Below are 18716 nucleotides of genomic sequence, written 5' to 3'. Positions count from 1 at the left end.
ACAGTCTCTCTGAGTCGACGAGCTCTTTGGCGACGTAGAACGCTCGGGATCGGCCATCAATCTGCGTGACAGCGAGGGAGAACCGTGAGAGATGAATAAACACAGCTAATGTTTAAAGGCTCTCTGGGGGCACTTATTCCTCCCAAACATTAATAGGAACAGCTTCGCAGCAGCCAAGGAGCCTGGCAATAAAGCAAATTCACTTTTTTTTGTGTCAGTTTTCTGCTGTCGAAATAAGACTGATTATTTCATTACAGTAACAGCAGAGACACAAAGGGTTGCTCAAATACGGGGTTTTTAGATTCAGATACATTATGTATGAGAGGCTGTGGCGACAACACTGCTGCCCATTGAGTTAAAGGCTAATCAAAGGGTCTCAAAACATCCGAGCCCAAACATAACATTGAAGCCATTTAGGGGTTTACCAGCAAGCCTCCTGTGCTTTGTCAGTGTTATTTTTTTTCCTATGTGAGGCATTTCACAAATAATGCATTAAGGCTCACTGATCCTCATTTCCTCAAAGTCAAACCAAAACACAGTTCCATTAAAATAAACTGTTCCCTGCAGCAAACTCAAGTCTCCCTGGTCCTCTTCTTCTCAGTTTTTTCCTCAATTTATTTGTTTTTTTGCTTCGAAGAAGAAGAAAACAAGGAAATGCGTGTCACGTGATAGGAGCTGTGGCCTTATATTATTATGGGAGCAGGACGGGTGGGGCCCATCTCTGAGCTTCTGTAAAATGTCTTTTACTGTACAGGGAGTTTAAGGCAATATAATGGACCCTTTACAACAGCCAACCGGGAAGTTAGCATTGTGTTTCCCTCAGAAAAAGCCAGACGTTTTGGAATTTGGATAATTGCAAAAAACCAAGCTGTGTGGCAAATGTTTATAATACTTATGTTTTAGCTATATAGTATTTAAGACATTTTGGTTCATGAAGCATGAACGCAATCCCAAAAAGCTAACACCATGGACGCTTGACTGTATGTCACCAACTACTGGATTCTCATTTAGCCACATATTTTGTTTTAAGAGACTTAGTTGCTTTGAAATTCACAATAGATGTATTTACCACCAGATGTTATGTCCCAGAATTAAAACTTTACGATACTAAACTAGATGCTTTATTGTCCTCGTAAGGACATTTGTTCTGTACTTCTGCGGTTGCACAGAAGATCATATAAAATCCTAATTAAAAGTTTGGTGTTAACCACAGACCTTCTTACAGGCATTTAGCCAAAAACACATTTAAAAGAACTCATTGACTTACAGACGAGGGATAAAAAACTCATTTGAAGGACATTTTTCTGCTACACTTTATGCAAGCCACAGCGTTTGTATATCTTCTGTTGTTCAGTCTTACTCTCATATAGTATATACAGTACTATATATTTAATATTGTAGCTATGTATAGAATATTTTAAATATGAAATTCACAGGGTCTAATAATATAATACAAAATGACAATGCAACACGTTTTGTTCATTACGTTGATTTGTTATGCCAGTCGTCAGCTCGGAGGACATAATTAAACATCTTCTTCCCTGCTTTCATCTGTCTCTGTATCTCACCTGTAGGTCATAACTCTGCTCGGCCGCCCCCTCTTCCTCCTCTGAAGTGCGCCCGTGGTCCTCGTCCGCTGACAGCCCAGCAGAGACAGCGTTCATCGGGAAAGGCTCCGTGTAGGCACTGCCAAGGGAAGAGAAGAATGATTACAGTAAAGCAGCAGTGGTATTGAAAAATGAATATTTCATACTAGTACAGCATCCACATCTTCAATAGCATTGCTCTACAAGAGAGAGAGACACTAAGTATTTATAATTGGCAATACATTAAGGCATTAATGACACATATTCCCAAAAGTAAATTTGCATTAAATCTTTGCAGCAGCATATTCTCAAACCACTGTGCTTTAAGTCTGCTATAAATATACGTTTTTCCCCTTCCTGTGTGTGTCTCTGAGCATTTCCAATCCTCATGTAGAGCCCACCAGTGGCACTCTGTAATCTCTTTCATCATTAGTTCTCTCTCACAGATGGCACAGTGGAGTTTGTACACCGGTAATCCTTTTGTGTGCTGCTCTACCTGAGGGGGCCACGCTGTAGGTCACTTCATATGTAATCCCTTTAAATGCTATCCCTGGTAATTATTAATGTCCTTATAGGCACAGTAAAATCAATTCAGTGTGTTTGATCGAATGCATATTACAAAGTTGATAACTCGATAACAAGTTTTCCAAACTTCAGTTTTATAGTATGCAATGTATCCACCTTTTACCTCCTCTGTGCAGAATGGTATATATTAATACATTAATAGACTTTGTGGGACTGATTGATGCATTAGATTAAAAGTAAATGGATTTAAACTTCAATTGAGAAAAGTTGTTTCATTTCTATGGTTTTGACTGCTTCCCTGAAGGCATACGGGTAAAACAGACGACCTGCATCAGAAATATGAGTGTTTTATAAATAATTTCCTTTATATTTTCCTGAAAAGCTTATTTATATTCCTATTTAGAGCTGCAGCGATTAGTCCATTTATCAATAAGCTGATTAACAGAAAACTCTAACTGATTTCATGTTTTCAGACGTTCTTAAGCATAAATACCTTTTACAGGTAATGATATCGGTTTATCCTCATGTCTTAAACAGCCAACATTATGTGTGTGTGTGTGTGTGTGTGTGTGTGTGTGTGTGTGTGTGTGTGTGTGTGTGTGTGTGTGTGTGTGTGTGTGTGTGTGTGTGTGTGTGCTGAGAGTAGATGGCTATTAAAAGGCCAAAGGTTAAAAGAGTTACCCAGTGGACTTCATTTCCCTTTCAGTCACACTCATACTTCATGTGGTTCACACCGTACACACACAGCCCCCCCCCCCCCCCCCCCCACACACACACCCATTGCTCCTATTGGGTGGGCTGAAGAGAGCACCTAGAGACCATTACTCATGGTTGACCTCAGAGTAGACAGGTGAACCTGCTGTGGGCTCCTGGGAGATGTTGGTGAGGAAAGAGAACTGGAGAAACAGATCTTCTTTGAACTACTTCTTAAGCTATGATTTATTCTACGAGTAAGGGGAATAACTTTATATGCTCAAGAGAAATGCACCGCCGGTTATAACCTTCACCTTTTCAGTCCTGACTATCAAGAGCGTATTCTCACACTCTGTGATTTCCAGTTTACAGTATTGTCTTCCAGAAAAGACCCATAGAAAACTTCGTCCTTACAGCTATATCTTCTATAGCGTGCTCATATTTATTCGCATCATTTAGGTCCACCTTTTGAGAAACGCTGTCAATCAACGTACCATAATAACATATTGAGGCTGGCCAGCAACATTGTCTCTGGCCCTAACCACGTCCTGTACAGCGAATAGGAAATATTGTTTTCCTATAAATGTTGTCATCATATTGGAGATACAGGGTCCCGTAATTTATTAGAGTTAGACTAAAGCATTCCTTTGTGCACCAGTCAATCCTCAAATGAAATACAGAGTTAAAACCCAGGTGAAATGTAAGTCAGAGGGTCTTAAGCATGTTTATCTTCAGTGATCGCGATGTTATATTAAATGTTTGTTCCATTGTATCTTGTCTTGTACATTTCAGACTTGATTTTGACAATAAAGTGTTATCATTTCATGTCTTAACGTGTCGTATCAAATAAGCCTAACCATTGAAGTGTTGGTGCATTAGTTTCAAATGAGCTCAACTCAGCGAAACAGGTGGGTTTCTTTTATTTCAACAAAAGATATGTAGCATTTTTTACTGTCCTGATGTCAATGGGAATATAATCCATGTTCTTCTTTAACAACATGGCCCATTCATAAGCATGAAATCCTACAAATAGCTTTTGTTTAGCTTCACTCAGCTTCAAACACCGTTTCCATATTTGAACTTGCTAATATGTGATATTCTAATATAATACATTTGTGCAAGACAATTAAAGTAATGCTATTATACAAACAGAATGCAATGCTTTGAGTAAAATGGAAAAGTTAAATCTACTGTGTCAGATTCAGAGGAGGACACAATGTCTCCACCTGCAAATTTGATGATGCCTGTAATATGTAATTCAATTCGGCTAAACCTCCAGTATTGAAATATATATGAAGCGCAATCAGACGGGCCTTTTTCAACTTGTAATGGCACCATTATAGGGAATAGCAGCAGCTGAATAGGTTCATTAGAGTGCTGACGATAGATGATTGGGATACTGATGGGGCGATCAAGAGATTTGGAGCAGCTTTAAATCGTTTGCTGCTTTTAGTGTTGATGATTACATGTAGCCCGTGGCTGTTGTGCCGCTGCTGTTGTGACAGTGGGTAATGAAGTGATGTGTGAAGACGCTGGCAGATCCTCACCCTGCATCATGTGCAAGGCTGGGATTGCAGACCACATGTGCAGCAGTGTTGCTCACTTATTTTCAGTTGATTAACACTTTATGCCACTGTACAAAGAGTATTTCGAAGTTGGAGGCCGGAGAAATCCCGGACAAGCTTTGAGCAACAATAACAGCAGACCTGGCATTCCTGAAGGTACCACACCTCATCTTGTTGTTCAAGGGAGAGTCAGGGAAGGGAGTCTGGTGACCCCTTTCTCCTCCCGCCATCCTATCTGTTCTCTCCTGGCTCCACCTCCCAGCCCCCCGCCACTGCCCCGCCCTCGGCCTGCATTTCCTGTAAACAGGCTGGTGGGAAGCTCCTAGGCTGGACGCTTCCTCCCCAGGGATGACCTGGCAATGACCTCAGAGCACATGGCACCAGGCCTGGCGAGTCAACGACACGCCCTGTCCACCACCTCGCCACACAGCACTCAGCCACCACCCATTACAACAATGCACTTAAGATGGCTCCCTCATCACTACTAACACTAACATAACAGTGGGTGGAGCAGCTGTTTGAGAGGCCATGGCGAGGCTTTGTCATCACTTTGAAGAGGTTCAGGTTGAACTGTGTAAAGTGAAAATCACACCAAAGGGTCATATCGGGTACATTTTAGCACAAATTACCAGTTCTTTCCTGAACACACCACCATAGCTCTGTTTACGGTGTGCACAGTTCCAGCACAGCGAGTAATAAATGTACTACTATGAACTGGGACATCAGCAGAAAATATTCAGTCACCTGAAAGAAAAGCCCACTAAAAAGAGAATCAATATCAGTTAATGTCTCTTTATTTACAAAACTTTACTGGTTGCTTAACCATGCCAAGAGAAAGCCCATTACAATGGGGACTGAAGGCGGTATCGCCTATTCTCTCGCCAAGACTCGCCAAGACTCACTTGAAAAATAAACAAGAAATATCACTTCACAGAAAAGGGGATTTGCTATGTTAGCAACTAGTTTTTGTTTTAATGAAGTCTGATAGCTAATGCAAGAGCAGATAAGAGTGCGAGAAAACAGCTTCCTGTGGGCGAAATGCTGTCAGATGTCAAGGTAAAGTGGTCAACATATTGTAAACCAAGCATTCACTTAGCTGAGAGAGTTCTTTTTTTAGGTGGGCTTTTGTTTTAGGTGGCTAAAATAAGTTTTGCCTCCACAGCATTACATTAAATTGCTTAGCTTCCTGTCTGCTTGTCCAAACTGGGTGCCAATACCATTAACAGTTCTGTAGGTAGTACACCAAAAATAGGTAGTACCTCATACAACCCCACTTCAGAACATCCAACATTTCCTTTTAAAGTTGAAATACCTAACACTTAATGAGCTCTTAGTTGGGCACAGTCACAGATCCTGGACTTTCTTTGCTCAAACGGTTTTTTCAACCCATAGGCTACAATTCTGTTGACACTGCACTTTTAGCAGGAGCCTCATCTTTGATAAAGCGGCACTAAGTAGTAACTGCATGCACAGAATGCAAACACACACAAAACTACGCACAAACGCCTTGGTTAGGTTTGGAGTGAATCATTAGTGTGTCTGTTCTTTTTGTGCACTGTGTTAGCCTGCTAATGAACATGTCTCTTTGCTTACCCTGACTGCTTGTGCTGAGCTAGCGTCTGAATGGTGCTACACATTAATCACACGAGTGGAAACAAGCCAAGCCTGTGGAACCGCAGCTTTGTGAGTTTTCTTAAAATGAGTGTCTGCTACTGTAGGCACGGTCCTTTGGTGTGCAGCGCTCTGGGGCCATTTGGTCATTTTCCTCAACACAAAAATCCACTTCTTCCTCTGATGGTTTTAAACCACATTGACGGTTGAATGTGTACTCAATAAATCACTGCCATCATCGGCCCGGCATCCTGGGACAGCGGCAATGTCAAGCTTTGAACAGAGTTTAGGCTAAAATGTGCACATAAAGGCAGGGACAAACACCTACTGACTACACATGACCCTATGGTGTGCACACACAAACACACATGTATACACTCACATTCAAATACCCATATAGACACACCAAAGAGCTCCCCGGGCAACATAAGCATCTCCAGGGGGAATGCAGTAAAGCTGAGGCGACGAGACAGATAGCTTCTTTGCATCATTGAGAGTGGTGGTGTGAGACCTCCAACACAATGAGCCACATCGATAAAGTCACCAAGGGAAAAAGAGCTCTCACAGAGGGAGCATTGGCTTGGAAATAGAACGGTTTTGAATTGTAATATATGGACGAAGTTTAAAGTACACTGTAAATAAACAAAGGGAAGTTGACGGTATAGCTTGTGACTGAAGGAAACAAGTTTCAGTATGTGAAAAGTTTATAAATGGTGTGAAAAGCAAGATCAACCCGAGGCAGAATAGCTATGAAAGACAGTATCTGCAAAATAAAGATAAAAAAAGGTGCTACTAAAAATAATAACAAATGCAGAAGCGTTTTGCCCTGAGATTACCTTAAGCCTTTAAGAAGCTCTTTGCTAAGGCCTGTCTCTTTGACTGCACTCAGGTCATCAAACACAACTATTTTATTAAGACTGGGGAAAGTCTGTAGCCCATTGTGGCTAAAGCTGTGGCACGGGGTAATTTGGTACAGTCTTACCGCTGTGATTCCTCCCTCCTATCACACACTGCAGTAAATCCTTGGGCCCCTTCAGGGTCCAATGAAAGAGAGGCACTCGGGAGAGACCTACTTTAATAAAAGCCCTCCTAAACTTAACAATAAGTGTCAGGTACAGGAGAGCAATTACACCAGAGCTTCTCTTACTCTCTTTCCTCCTGTTCTTACTTTCACCTCCCCCACCTCGATATGGCTTTATCGCTTTTTACGCTTTGTATTCTTACTCTCCTGCACCTCCTATCAACACTTCCCCTCCCTTTGCTCTCTCACATTTTTCCTCACTCTGCTACACTTCCTTGTGTGAAAGGAACTCCCCCACGTTTTTCACTTTTAATTGCAGCATATAATAACTACTTATAATATCACTAACCTGCGCTCAGAGAGCTGCCTGGTTGGTATTACCTGGTCTTCCACCACAGACTTGCATAAAGGAAGCAGCAGCACCAGATGTGTCTTCTAAATCTACCAAATGAAAAACAGGAGTAAGCACTCCCAAAAGCATTGTCCATCTTCCCAGAGCCAACGATGCCTGACACAGCAGGCTGCTCATCTCTCACTGAGCCCTTTCCTACAGGAGGAAGATCCGATTCTACTCAGCCAGGTGCACTCATTTGAAATACAGTGTAAGAATATCCATCAGCTGTTCAGGGGTCAAGATTGTCCCTCGGATTATCCAGGTCCAGGCCTCTCAACTCAGCTGATTACTTTGAGAGTGGTACCAGCGAGAAACACACTCGCCTTTATAGACATGCAGGTTACACTTATTTTCAAGAAGGTTATTTGTGTTATTTTATAAACTATAAGGAAAAGGGTCCAGTTTCACAGTCCAATCTGATGTCTTCAAATACTATATTTCTTTCAATAGCTGAAAACTCAAATATGTACAATTTACCATCAGAGATGATTTAGTAAGAAAACCTGCAAATATTTATATTTGAGCATCGAAAACCTGTGAACATATGCAACCATTGCTAAAAATGGTTTGAATAAACTAATCTACTATTTGACTAAATGTGTAAGCTCTAAACATAGTCATGGGAGATGATCGTGAATACTTGATGCAGTAAACACTCAGTGCATCCAAGTGTTTGGTACCCAGCCATGAAGCCAATTTTTGTTTTATTCTCCCAGTTTTTATGTCTGCTCATCCCAGAGACAATTCACATGCATGGCATTTAATGTGACATGGGGAAAGCATTGAAACAATGACATTTCAAAAGTCCTGCAGCTTTCTTTGTGAAGGTTATCTTGGTCTCCAGGTGAGATGGCACCAGATATTTCAAAGAATGGCTTTTCAAACCTAAACAAATACAACAAATTGTACCTAGACATCATCAAAGGGAAGGTAAAAGATGCAAGTAAAGGTAACATACAGTATGTTTTGTGTAATCAACCATTTCAGGTTTGCTTAAGATTATATAAATGCCTTTAAACAGTTTTGAACCTTACCTTTCAGGGTCTTCTTTTGATATCTGGGTAATGCTGTCAATCCCAGCGAAACTGTTCATATCCACATATCCGTCATTCTCGTTGCAGGCAACCGTAGCGCGATTTGGGTCTTCAAAAAACTCAGTCACAGTGTGGGATCTGGTGGGTCTGTTTGGGATCTGGATGTTTTCATAGTCTGAGTTCATGGCCGGGATGTTCTCATAGTCTGAGGTGTCTGCACTGGGGAAGGAGATCGAGCGTGGTTTGGTCAAAGGTAGCGGCATGGCGGAGCGCCGAGAACGTTCCTCGAAAGACTCCACTCTGGAGACGCCCCTCCCAAAAGTTTTGGGGTCACCTTTCCTTCTCTGGTGGTCTTTGTAGAGGAATAAGGATGATGGCAGGTTGGGGTTTGGGCGGTTCACAATGTGGTTCTGAAGCGAAGGAGAGCTGCCAGTGCTTCTACGATCAAGCTCTATGACTCTTACTGGACCGTGGTGGCTGGATTCTGAGGAAGAGCGTGAAGAGCGAACACTTCCATCACTGAAACCCTTCGAATCTGACTTCCTCTTGAACTTGAGTGCCAGAAAGCGCTTGAAGGAGGACTTCTTCTTCTTGGGTGTGTCACTGGGTTCATGCTGGATCAGTAGGGATGGGGAACTCTTGGTGACTGGTCTTTTAGTGATGTATGCCAGCTCAAAGGGGGGCGGGATGTCCACCAGAGAGGTTGGTGTGGAAACTCCACTGGATGATTGATGGCTACGCTGGGAGAAGCTCCCCGAAGAAGTTATGACACATGGGAGTGAAAGGGTATCGTCTTTCCTCCTCATCCTGATTTCATTCTTTAGAGAGTTGTTGATCTCTGTCGGGGTTGTCAAGGTCAACTCTGGACCCTCTGCAGACCGGGAATAAAACAAGAAGCGGCGAGATTTCGTGGACGTCAAACAGTTGACCCCAGGCTGCTGTGAATGGCTAAGTGGTTCACTGTTTTTATCTAAGGCCACTGTGCAGTAGTCATGAGTCTGGTACTCCGTCCCTGTCTCCTCTGGTACAGTTTCTGGGACGTAACCTGTAATTTTCCCAGAATAAGAGCGTGACCTTGTGACTATAGTCTTCCGATCAAATGTCACAAAGTTCTCCCCTTCAGAGTCAAACCCCGCCTCTGCATATATATGCTCCTCACTCTCCGAGTCTGTGTCCTCATAGAAAGGCACAATATGGCAGTCCAGTTCCTCAATGTCTTCTTCAAAGGCCTCGGTGGTGTGAGCAAACACCACCCTGTTGGTGAGCTCCGGGGTGCGGCCTACGTCTGTTGGCACTGTGATGTTGCACAGCCTGAGGCGAGGCTGGCAGCTTGTTCGATTGCTGAGGAAAGCCTGGTCTCGTTTAGCGGTTCTCTCTTTTGCACTTTTTCCCTTGATAGGTTTCTTTTCCAATTCCTCCTCTTCGTCATCATCACCTATCTCGACGTAATCCTCCGATGAGACACACTCCTGCTGCTCCTCCTCAGCTTGAAGGCAGAGTGAATTGTCAATGTCTGCATACTCATCTGCTGACTCGCTGGCTTTTTCCTTGTCATTTTGTTGATCAGACTGCTCGGTGCCCTCCTCGATATCTCCCAGTTCTGAGAGGGCTTGCTTATCATCCAGCTTGTCTACGTCATCTGATGACACATAGTAAGGTTCCTGGTTAGAAGCAGCTGCCGTTTGCATTTCAGTCAAAGGTTTGTCATCGGTATCATCCTGACTCCACTCTGGGTCAGCAGTGTCGGTCATATCAGGGGAAAGAGATCCGATGACCGAATAAGGCCCAAACACATCCTCAGTGCTGGATGTGAATCGAAAACAGCCAGAGAGGTCCTTGGTGGCCCTTTCCGGTTGCCATACCCCTATTTCCCCTGTTTCAACCGTGTCACATGACTCACATGTGTCACTAGCATCGTCCGTGGGGCCAATCACATCGTAGGGATACTCCTCAGTTACAGTGGGAAGCACGCTGAATCCAAATGCAAATCCTCCATCTTCTTGCTCCGTGTCTTCTGTTTGTAAATCACCGTTCAAACAATCATCATTTTGCTCATCTGCTTCGTTAAGTTCTGTATCATTGTCCTTATCACCCAAATTGGGCTCTTCCACATGTTTGTTTTTATGCCCTGATGAGCCATTAACTATTTCACTATTTCCCCTAAAACTTCTCTGCTCCTCCTCTTCTGCTTGCTCTCCTGTTTCATCCTTGGTTTCAGCAAGAGGAGGAGAAGGGGTTGATATATTTTCATCAGTGTGATTGACACCTTCAAGCTGGTTCAAGTTATTGTCAGTGTTTTCCTCCTCAGTAGTGTCAACGGTAGAACCATCCTCTGCTTTTACCGTGTCTTCAGAGCCAATGCTGTCATGATCATTATCTAATATGTCTACTTCTTTTTCCGTTTTCTGCTCCATTTCTCCTCCTACTACTTCCTCTATATCATTGCTTCCATTGTCATTAACCCCATCCTCTGCATCACTTTCCTCCTCTTTGTCCTGATTCTCCTCAGCCATTTCCTGGAGCTCCTCACTCTCCCCATCAGAGTGATCCAGGTCTCCGTTACTCAGCCTGTGTGGGGGGCAGGGCTTGGGGGCGACAGGAGGTTTTGGACCAAGGACAGGGGGACACGGTTTGGACATCAGTTTGGACTGCACTTTGATGGTCAGATGACTGCGAACCTTTGCTCGTGGCACTTGCAGTGGATTTTGAAAATCTGTGGAAAGAGAGTACAAGTCAGAAAAAAACCAACCAACAAATAATATTTTCCTTTCTTCTCTTTTACCTTATATCTAAGCTTACACAGGGATACATTTGTGGGTCCTGTTCTGGTATAGAAGGCTAAAAGGAAGTCAAGTCCTGTTCACAGTGACAAGCAGAATGCTGCAGGGGACATTATCAGCAGGAAAAACAACAGAGCCACAGGGTACTTAGAGAAGGAACAATAACATGTCTCTGTCTGGGAAATGACACATGTAGGTTGGACGCTTATAGCAGAATCACATTTGTTGGCTTATAGTCGTCAAAAACTATAACGGTGATTTTGTCTTTTGCTCTAAAAATGTGCAATCTGTATTAACAATAGGATTTAGCAGGCAGATCTGAAATCAGAGCGTTTTTATTTTATAAAAATGCTTTAGAGTTTAGACTCTTAGTGTGTTCACAACTGTTAAGTCATAAACGAGCACTCGTTATGACATTTTTAATTGAAATGAAGCACACCCGTACTTATCAAAGTGTGTGCACCCCTAGTCTTTTCCTGTTATTTTGTACCTGCCCTGACGCACATCCTATTAAACCCTGTGTGCACTCTGACTATCTCTGAGTGTTTTCTCTTACAGTTTCTCTCTTACTTCAGTCTAATTTGAGGTTCTGGAGAAACACTTAATTGCCATGTATTGCTTTTTCTGCCCATAATTACACTTATTAGTTTCTCTATTAATGTCACCACGCTCTTTCTTTTAAGATTTGCAGGTTCATAAAGCCGCTCCAGCAGAGCCTCCTCAGACTCCACACAGGATGTCCATGGGGGGAAGGACATTAACACCATGGCCCCCCATCACTCCTCCATGAACCTCTCTAGGAGTACAGCTTTTCACAACACAAATGGACTTCCTTCTCGTCATTCTTCCCCCAATTCTCACGAAACACGCTCATACACACACACACACACACACACACACACACACACACACACACACACACACACACACACACACACACACGCACACACACACACACACACACACACACACACACACGCTCACACACCCACACTTTTTTTTTTAGCTGAAAAGGTCCTTTGAGTGCGTCAAAGAACAATAAAACTCTGGTAGAGAAAACAGAGGTCGCAGTCTGACAAAGCACCCAACTGCAAACAACAGGATGTGAATTATGCAACAAGAATTCAATTAAAACAAATGTTTGAAAAACAAAGGAAGAGATAGACAACTGGGACTTTGCCGTACCAACTTCACAGGATGTGATTTCAGACTGTGTCCTCAGCGTGACATGTCACCCATTAAGCCTGAACAACCTGTCTAAAACCTGAAGAGACATGGCTGAAGAACTAAATGGGATATCATTTTCATAAAACAGAATACATTTGACACACATCACGTACAATTTAGGCTATTTTCAGATTCTTTCACTTAATGGATTCACATGACAGTGAACTTTAGAGGCAGATGATCTTCTAGAGCAAAGGCTGTGTCTACTTTCACAAAAATGGATTATAATCGTAATACTAATCCTGGAACAGATTTTTTTTTTGCCTTAGTGGGGATTCCTGAATGAAAACAACTTTATCCAAAGCTTATGGATTTAAACTCCACATTTTGTAGAATTCTTCCTACTTGCATTGTAATGAGGAAACTGGAAGCATCATCTGCATAAAAATGTGCAGCAGATTTCTGATAAATCAATATCTCGGGTTATATTTCATTTTACCTTTTGATAAACTCATTTAAAGCACCACAGGCTGCATCAAGCTGCACTGCATATCAATTTGCAGGTAAAATGAGTGGATGTGGAGGAAATATGTTATCAGTTAGAATCATCCAATTACATTAAATACTAACACAAACAGGCACGTCAAACACACATCTACACTGTCTCACTTTATTCGCTTCATATAAAGTTTGTTTTCTGGACACTTTGACATGAACGTCAAAAGATTAACAACCAACCTGCGTTCATCGTGGGGTATCATCATCCACGGGAACCGACAGTTATCCCCATGTTTCCCCAAAGCCAGCGCGTCCCTCGAAATGACGTGGAAACTTAATCCAAATACAAACACATTGCGGGAAAATCAAGATGCAGAAGAAGAGTTGCGGAACATCGCTGTCTCGGTTTTCTCCAGTTTTGTCTACTTGTGTTCGCAGGGGGGCAGCTTGAGCTTCCAGCCGGCGTGCATCTCCAGTGCTGATGCTACAGTAAACTGGTGCGCTCTTGTGTGGAAACGGGAGGTGCTGCTTGGCGCTTCCTGAGGCAGGACCAGCCTACAGCACTGCAACTAAACCCTCTCTCTAATGAAACGTACAGAGAGCATCACATTTGGGCTGTTTTGATTTACATTTGGTACTTCTGTTTTATCAAGATACTGCTCCACAGAGGTTCGCAAAGGTGCAGTATCGCAGAAGCAGCACGGTGGACTAGAGTGAGACCAAATCCACTCAGCATTAGAGATTTGGACTTTAAGCCATTGTTTCATTGTGGTGATGGGCAGCTTTAAATCTACAGATAACTATTTTGCACAAATACTAGTTTTTTTAAAATAACGTCCACACATGGTTTGGTGCATGTTTGCTTCTGACAGCATTTGGAAAGTTGAAATCCACACCTTTATTGTGAGCTGCTAAATTGTGAGGATGAGTTGAAGGACAACAATGACAACTATAGGAAGTAGAAGAGGCAAAATTGAGGAGGAAAAAGAAAAGAGGTAGATAAATTAGAAACATGACAGCATTGGCACAGCAAAAGCAGATAAAGGCTCTACTGTCCATACTTCTGAGAAAAAAATCACAGACAATGACTTCAAACAGCCTGGTGACTCGTCTGTAAGTGATGCATGCAATCACGCTGTGTCATGACACACTTTGTATGCTTTGAATGACTGGAACATGTATAGAGAGGATTACAGGTTATATTAAAAAAAACAACCATAGATTCCTCTTAGTGTTTTGTCCAGCATGTTTTACCTGTGTATTATTCTGAAGCAGTAGCTACAGTGCATAGAAGTTCCTAAAAGCAGTTTCAAATACATTTTGTCCAGGACACCAAAGCTTTTTGCTATTGGCCAGACTTCCTGGCCCTGCATCTGTTGCTCGATTGAATGAATGCAAGCCTTTAAAAACCTCTCTTCATAACAGGAAGCCGCTCTCCCTGTTTCCTGCACAACAGGCAACACTTCCTTAGCAACAGATGGGAAAGGTTGCCGATGTTAACCCCTTAGGTAGCCCCTAATGGAGCTGATTGACTGGTGCTGTGCAGAGCCTGATGGTTCGAGGAACAGACAAACTTTGACAAGCTTTAGTCTCATTGTGGTGCTTTCAAGGACGGACACACCTTGAGCAACTCAGGGGGAGGCTGGGAGTACGCCCACTTGGGGTCTTTGATTTTTCAGCTCACCCACACATTGAAGGTCAAACAATGTGATGCAGACTTCTGGGAATTTTGCAGCAGAGCTGAAATGGAAAGTGATAGAGTGGAGAAGCACTACAATAGGATCAGCTGTGCTGTATCACCGCGGGGCTCCGCTCCTGACTGCTGCAGCGGCATACAGACCAATACGTTACACGCACAGCAAAATCCCAACCAGATGGTTTGGTGCAGCAAGGATTAAGCTCTGCTGCAGGTGTACACTCAAAGAGGTGGTTAGAGAGCGCTCATGTCATAATCGATTCATGTTATCTTTGCATTTACATGAGGGTCATCTCCTTAATGTGATGATACAGTTTCTAAATGATTAAGTATGTCACAAAAGAGAGTATTAAAATGTAATCATTTCTGTGGAAAAGGCACCCATTATGCTTGCTGCAGTAATCAAGCTGCTTATTTGTTTGAATAGGATGCTGAGTAATGTATTCTGCAATATCTTCCAAAACAATTAAATCAATCTGACTCAGTTGTTTTGTTTCCCCTCATCACAATGAGATACTGTAAAAACTATTATGGAGTGTTGAGCCAAGACCATTTTTTTAAGTGTCAGTAGTAGCACATTCAACGCTGCTGTAAAGTAACCTTTTGTTTTGTTGGATGACTAAATATAGCTCCACTCTGCTCTTTTGCCAGTGCCAAATTGCCCCTCTCAAGAGTATACTACTCACAATTGCCTTTTTTGGGGGTTTTTATTTGTGCTAAATATGTTTTGCGATTGCAGGGTGTGCAAATAGAACCTGTCAAGTGTATTGTGTCATGTTGCTCCAGAAGAGAATGGCTTTGGGAGTAAATATCCCTCCAGATGTGGCACAGACGGTCAAAACATGTTTTTTGGACAGAGGACACAAATTTCCTGGACCGCCTGTAGCTGCTCGCTGTGCTCTGTCACCCCACCTGGAACATGACTTGACTGGAAGAGAAAAAGCGGAGTGGAGATATTAGAGAAAAACATGCCATAGTAGCGGGGAACCAGCCGACTCTATCTCCCCTGGACTCGGCCGCACACACAATGCCAAACAGGAAAGGGATCAGGGAAAGGGGTCAGCAACTTGTTCCCAGAGCTCAGACAATCCATAACACCTGCTTTGCCAGCGCACACTGGACTCTATGGATGTGTTGAGTGTTTTCATTCTCCTCTGAGACTACTGCTATGTGACCTCACACTTTAATGCAGCAGATTACTGGAAAGCGCATGTATCGCCTCATTATGGCACAGGATGTTCTTTAATGTATGTCAGTGGCAAGCTTGGCAAGATAATGAAATTCTAAGATATGAGGCACTTAATCATGCCGGTATGCAAACTAGCTGTAGTGTATTAAGTTCAGGTATTGATTTATGTGATACTCAACTACAATCATGGCTCCGCTCTTTAATGCGACCCAACCACCTTTGTAATTGGATGACAAAGCGTTTGACTGCTGTAATGGATCGAATCATTATTGGCATTTCTTATTGATTTCTAGCTGTGCACAACCAGCAGCGCTCTTCTGAGACTTGTGTATTTGCCCTTAAGGATTTAGATTTGTGATTAGGAGGCTTTGAAGCAAACAATATGTATATAAGAGAACAACAGACTTTATGGACATTTCATAGAGGTCAGAGAGTAATGCAGAATTTTTTTAGGATTAATGGAGTTTGGCTGTTTTAGACAAAGAACGGTGACAAGATACATAATTTAAAAGAGCCTCATCAACCACTGCTGCAAAATACATCTTCATGCATTACATTTTTTTTTTGTAACCTGAGATAAATGAAAAAAAAACCCTGTTGTCAGCAATGCACACTCCAAACAATATAAAGCCAGGAACCCCTCCTCAGCACCCCAAGTGACTGCTTTTGCATGCAAACACAAACACATACACACAGCAGAGTGCTGCAGTAAACAGGTGGACCCTGGAAGTCTGCACTTCATCAAAAAGCAGCAAAAACAGGTTTAATTCCCCACAGGGCCGAGAGAACTACTCAATCGGTGGAGCTGGCCAGTATCATTGTTGTCATTTAAATAACAAACACACATTAAATTGCATTTATGAGGTATGTTATTGTTAGTGTGCTGTAGTCATCACATTGAGGCTTTTCCCCATGTGTAAGCACTTTTAAGAAATGCCACTATCCAGATAAAGATTGAAAAAGAGTGGTGTCTCAGTGGCTTATTTGGCTCATATCAACTTGAGCTCTCTGCGTTAATTCTAGCCTCTTAACCTTACCTAAGATAAGGTAGCAGCACTGCTCCATTTTCACAAAACAATGTATTATTGGTTGCCGGTAAAAGGCCACAGCTACGGCACAATAGCTGTCACTCTGCCGTTAATTTGCCTGAAGCCAAGAGAGTAGGTCAGACTCTGATAACGGATGAATTTTGTTATTCTTTTTCTCTATTGCCTCAGAGACAATCCCCCGAGCTGCACTGAAAAAACAATGATTTACTGTTTCAAAATAAAACTCTCAAGGAGCCCTATAAAAAAAAGAAGCATTTATGTCCCCTCCAAACAAAACACAATAGCACAGTCAAAACACTAATATGCAGGCTTCTGGCTTCACAGATTAACAACCACTGTCGGGGCCTTTCATTGTAGGGGGGAAGTGTTGAGTTCATGTGCTCTGTGTCTCTGTAGGTCTGTGCCTTATTATATTACTGCATTATGTGTTCCCTCAATCTCTGCAGTGTGTTTGTGTTTACCATTTAAATGGCCTTGAACACTCAGGTCCCATATGACAATATATACCATGCATTTCCCACGAGGAATCTGTTCTGATCATGTGTGTTTGTGTTTATGCAGGCGTGTGCAGTACTGTATGCATACGGCAAGTGTTTGTGTGTGTAATTCGTTGTTCTGATGTGTCAGAAGCAAGAAAACAATGGGCTCATGAAAAAAGCCCTGAAACAGAATTGACATTCTAAGTGTTTTCACATCACTCAGCCAAAAGAGACTATACACATCTGCTAGTGAAAGAAATGTCTTAGGTAGAGCCTTATATCACCTCACGTCTTATGTAATAACATGCAACGTGTGATTAAAACCTATAGGTGCCTGAGCAATTGAGGAGGTGAAGCAAATGCATTCCCATTATTAATTTAGGGGGAGCAAAGTATTAAATTGTCTTCTCCTTTTTGTCTTTTCAAAATAAAGTCCGTGCAATCAGCCCGAGTATGTGTCAAATTTGCTCCCCCATTAAAAAAGGATTGATGTAGATGTATAAGAGTGTGTCCGTAGTCGAGCTAGCATGCATTCACTGTAGAGGAAACCATGTATTTCTTTGTGATATGGGTGGCAAAATGAAATATAGTCCTTGAAGGCGTCACATGAATAAAAATAAAACCTTCTGCGCAATATCCGCACGAAAGCATAAATCATCTGATAAATCAGTACTTTTTATTCTGAGCAATAGCATGTGTATAAATTATGCGCGTTACAAAAACAATGATACTCCTATACGCACACATCACAGGATGGAAAGAACATATCTGGGATTTTCCAACTTCCTCTGACAATGCATCTTTCATATACGGCCCGAGTGCTCAGATATGAGTGAGCGATGTGATGTGTGTGTGTGTGTGTGTGTGTGTGTGTGTGTGTGTGTTTGTGTGTTCACTCAGCCCTGCTGTCCTCAGCCTAGATAGCCGCACCACAGTGTGTGGAAAACACAGATGGTTGTTGCTTTTGCTTCTTCCGCCAGACCTGTGTGACCTTTTACACAAAGATAACAGGGCGGTCTCTTATCCCCAGGACCCCCCGCCCAAAAAACAGCCAGGCCTGGCAGCTCAGACAGAGGACTTCCTCTCTTCGAGATCTCTGATAGAACAATATCAACAGGCAGCACCATAGCCTCCCTTTTCTCCACCAGGCTTTTGTTTTTGAATGATTAAGTCCTTTCTAATCAAGACAGGTCCATGACAGACAGGAAATTAGCGATCTGCATTAAAATAGGATGAGGCTTTTGGTAGCCTTTGTAACAGTGAATGATCCCTAATTCACTGATCATGTGTAATTTGCACTCAGGTGAGACTCTCTGTTAATGTCAGGCAACATATGTGCTCATAGGGTCAGTCAGATTATACATTTCAATCTATAATCTGAACTCAATGTCATTTCTCATAACTGGTTTACATCATCGAATGACTGCAT

At 42.4% G+C, this 18716-nt stretch overlaps 1 protein-coding gene across 2 annotated transcripts in view; it reads right to left on the bottom strand.

Annotated features, from left to right (window-relative positions):
- The window catches only part of fgd5a (FYVE, RhoGEF and PH domain containing 5a), a 32627-nt gene extending 19277 nt beyond the window's left edge, over positions 1–13350 (bottom strand). For both annotated transcript variants that reach the window (XM_063911802.1, XM_063911803.1), the window contains exons 1-4: positions 13115–13350; positions 8430–11142; positions 1569–1686; positions 3–61 (exon numbers count right to left, since the gene is read on the bottom strand). In XM_063911802.1, coding sequence (XP_063767872.1) covers positions 3–61; positions 1569–1686; positions 8430–11142; positions 13115–13124 — 2900 coding nt within the window. In that variant the 5' untranslated portion in view covers positions 13125–13350. The remainder of the gene's footprint in view (positions 1–2; positions 62–1568; positions 1687–8429; positions 11143–13114) is intronic.
- Between the last annotated feature and the right edge of the window lie 5366 nt (positions 13351–18716).

This window comes from Eleginops maclovinus, chromosome 20, assembly GCF_036324505.1.
Source record: "Eleginops maclovinus isolate JMC-PN-2008 ecotype Puerto Natales chromosome 20, JC_Emac_rtc_rv5, whole genome shotgun sequence".
Taxonomy (NCBI): Eukaryota; Metazoa; Chordata; class Actinopteri; order Perciformes; family Eleginopidae; genus Eleginops; species Eleginops maclovinus.
Note: the sequence above shows the minus strand (reverse complement) of the source record. Positions and strands in the feature narration are given on the sequence as shown.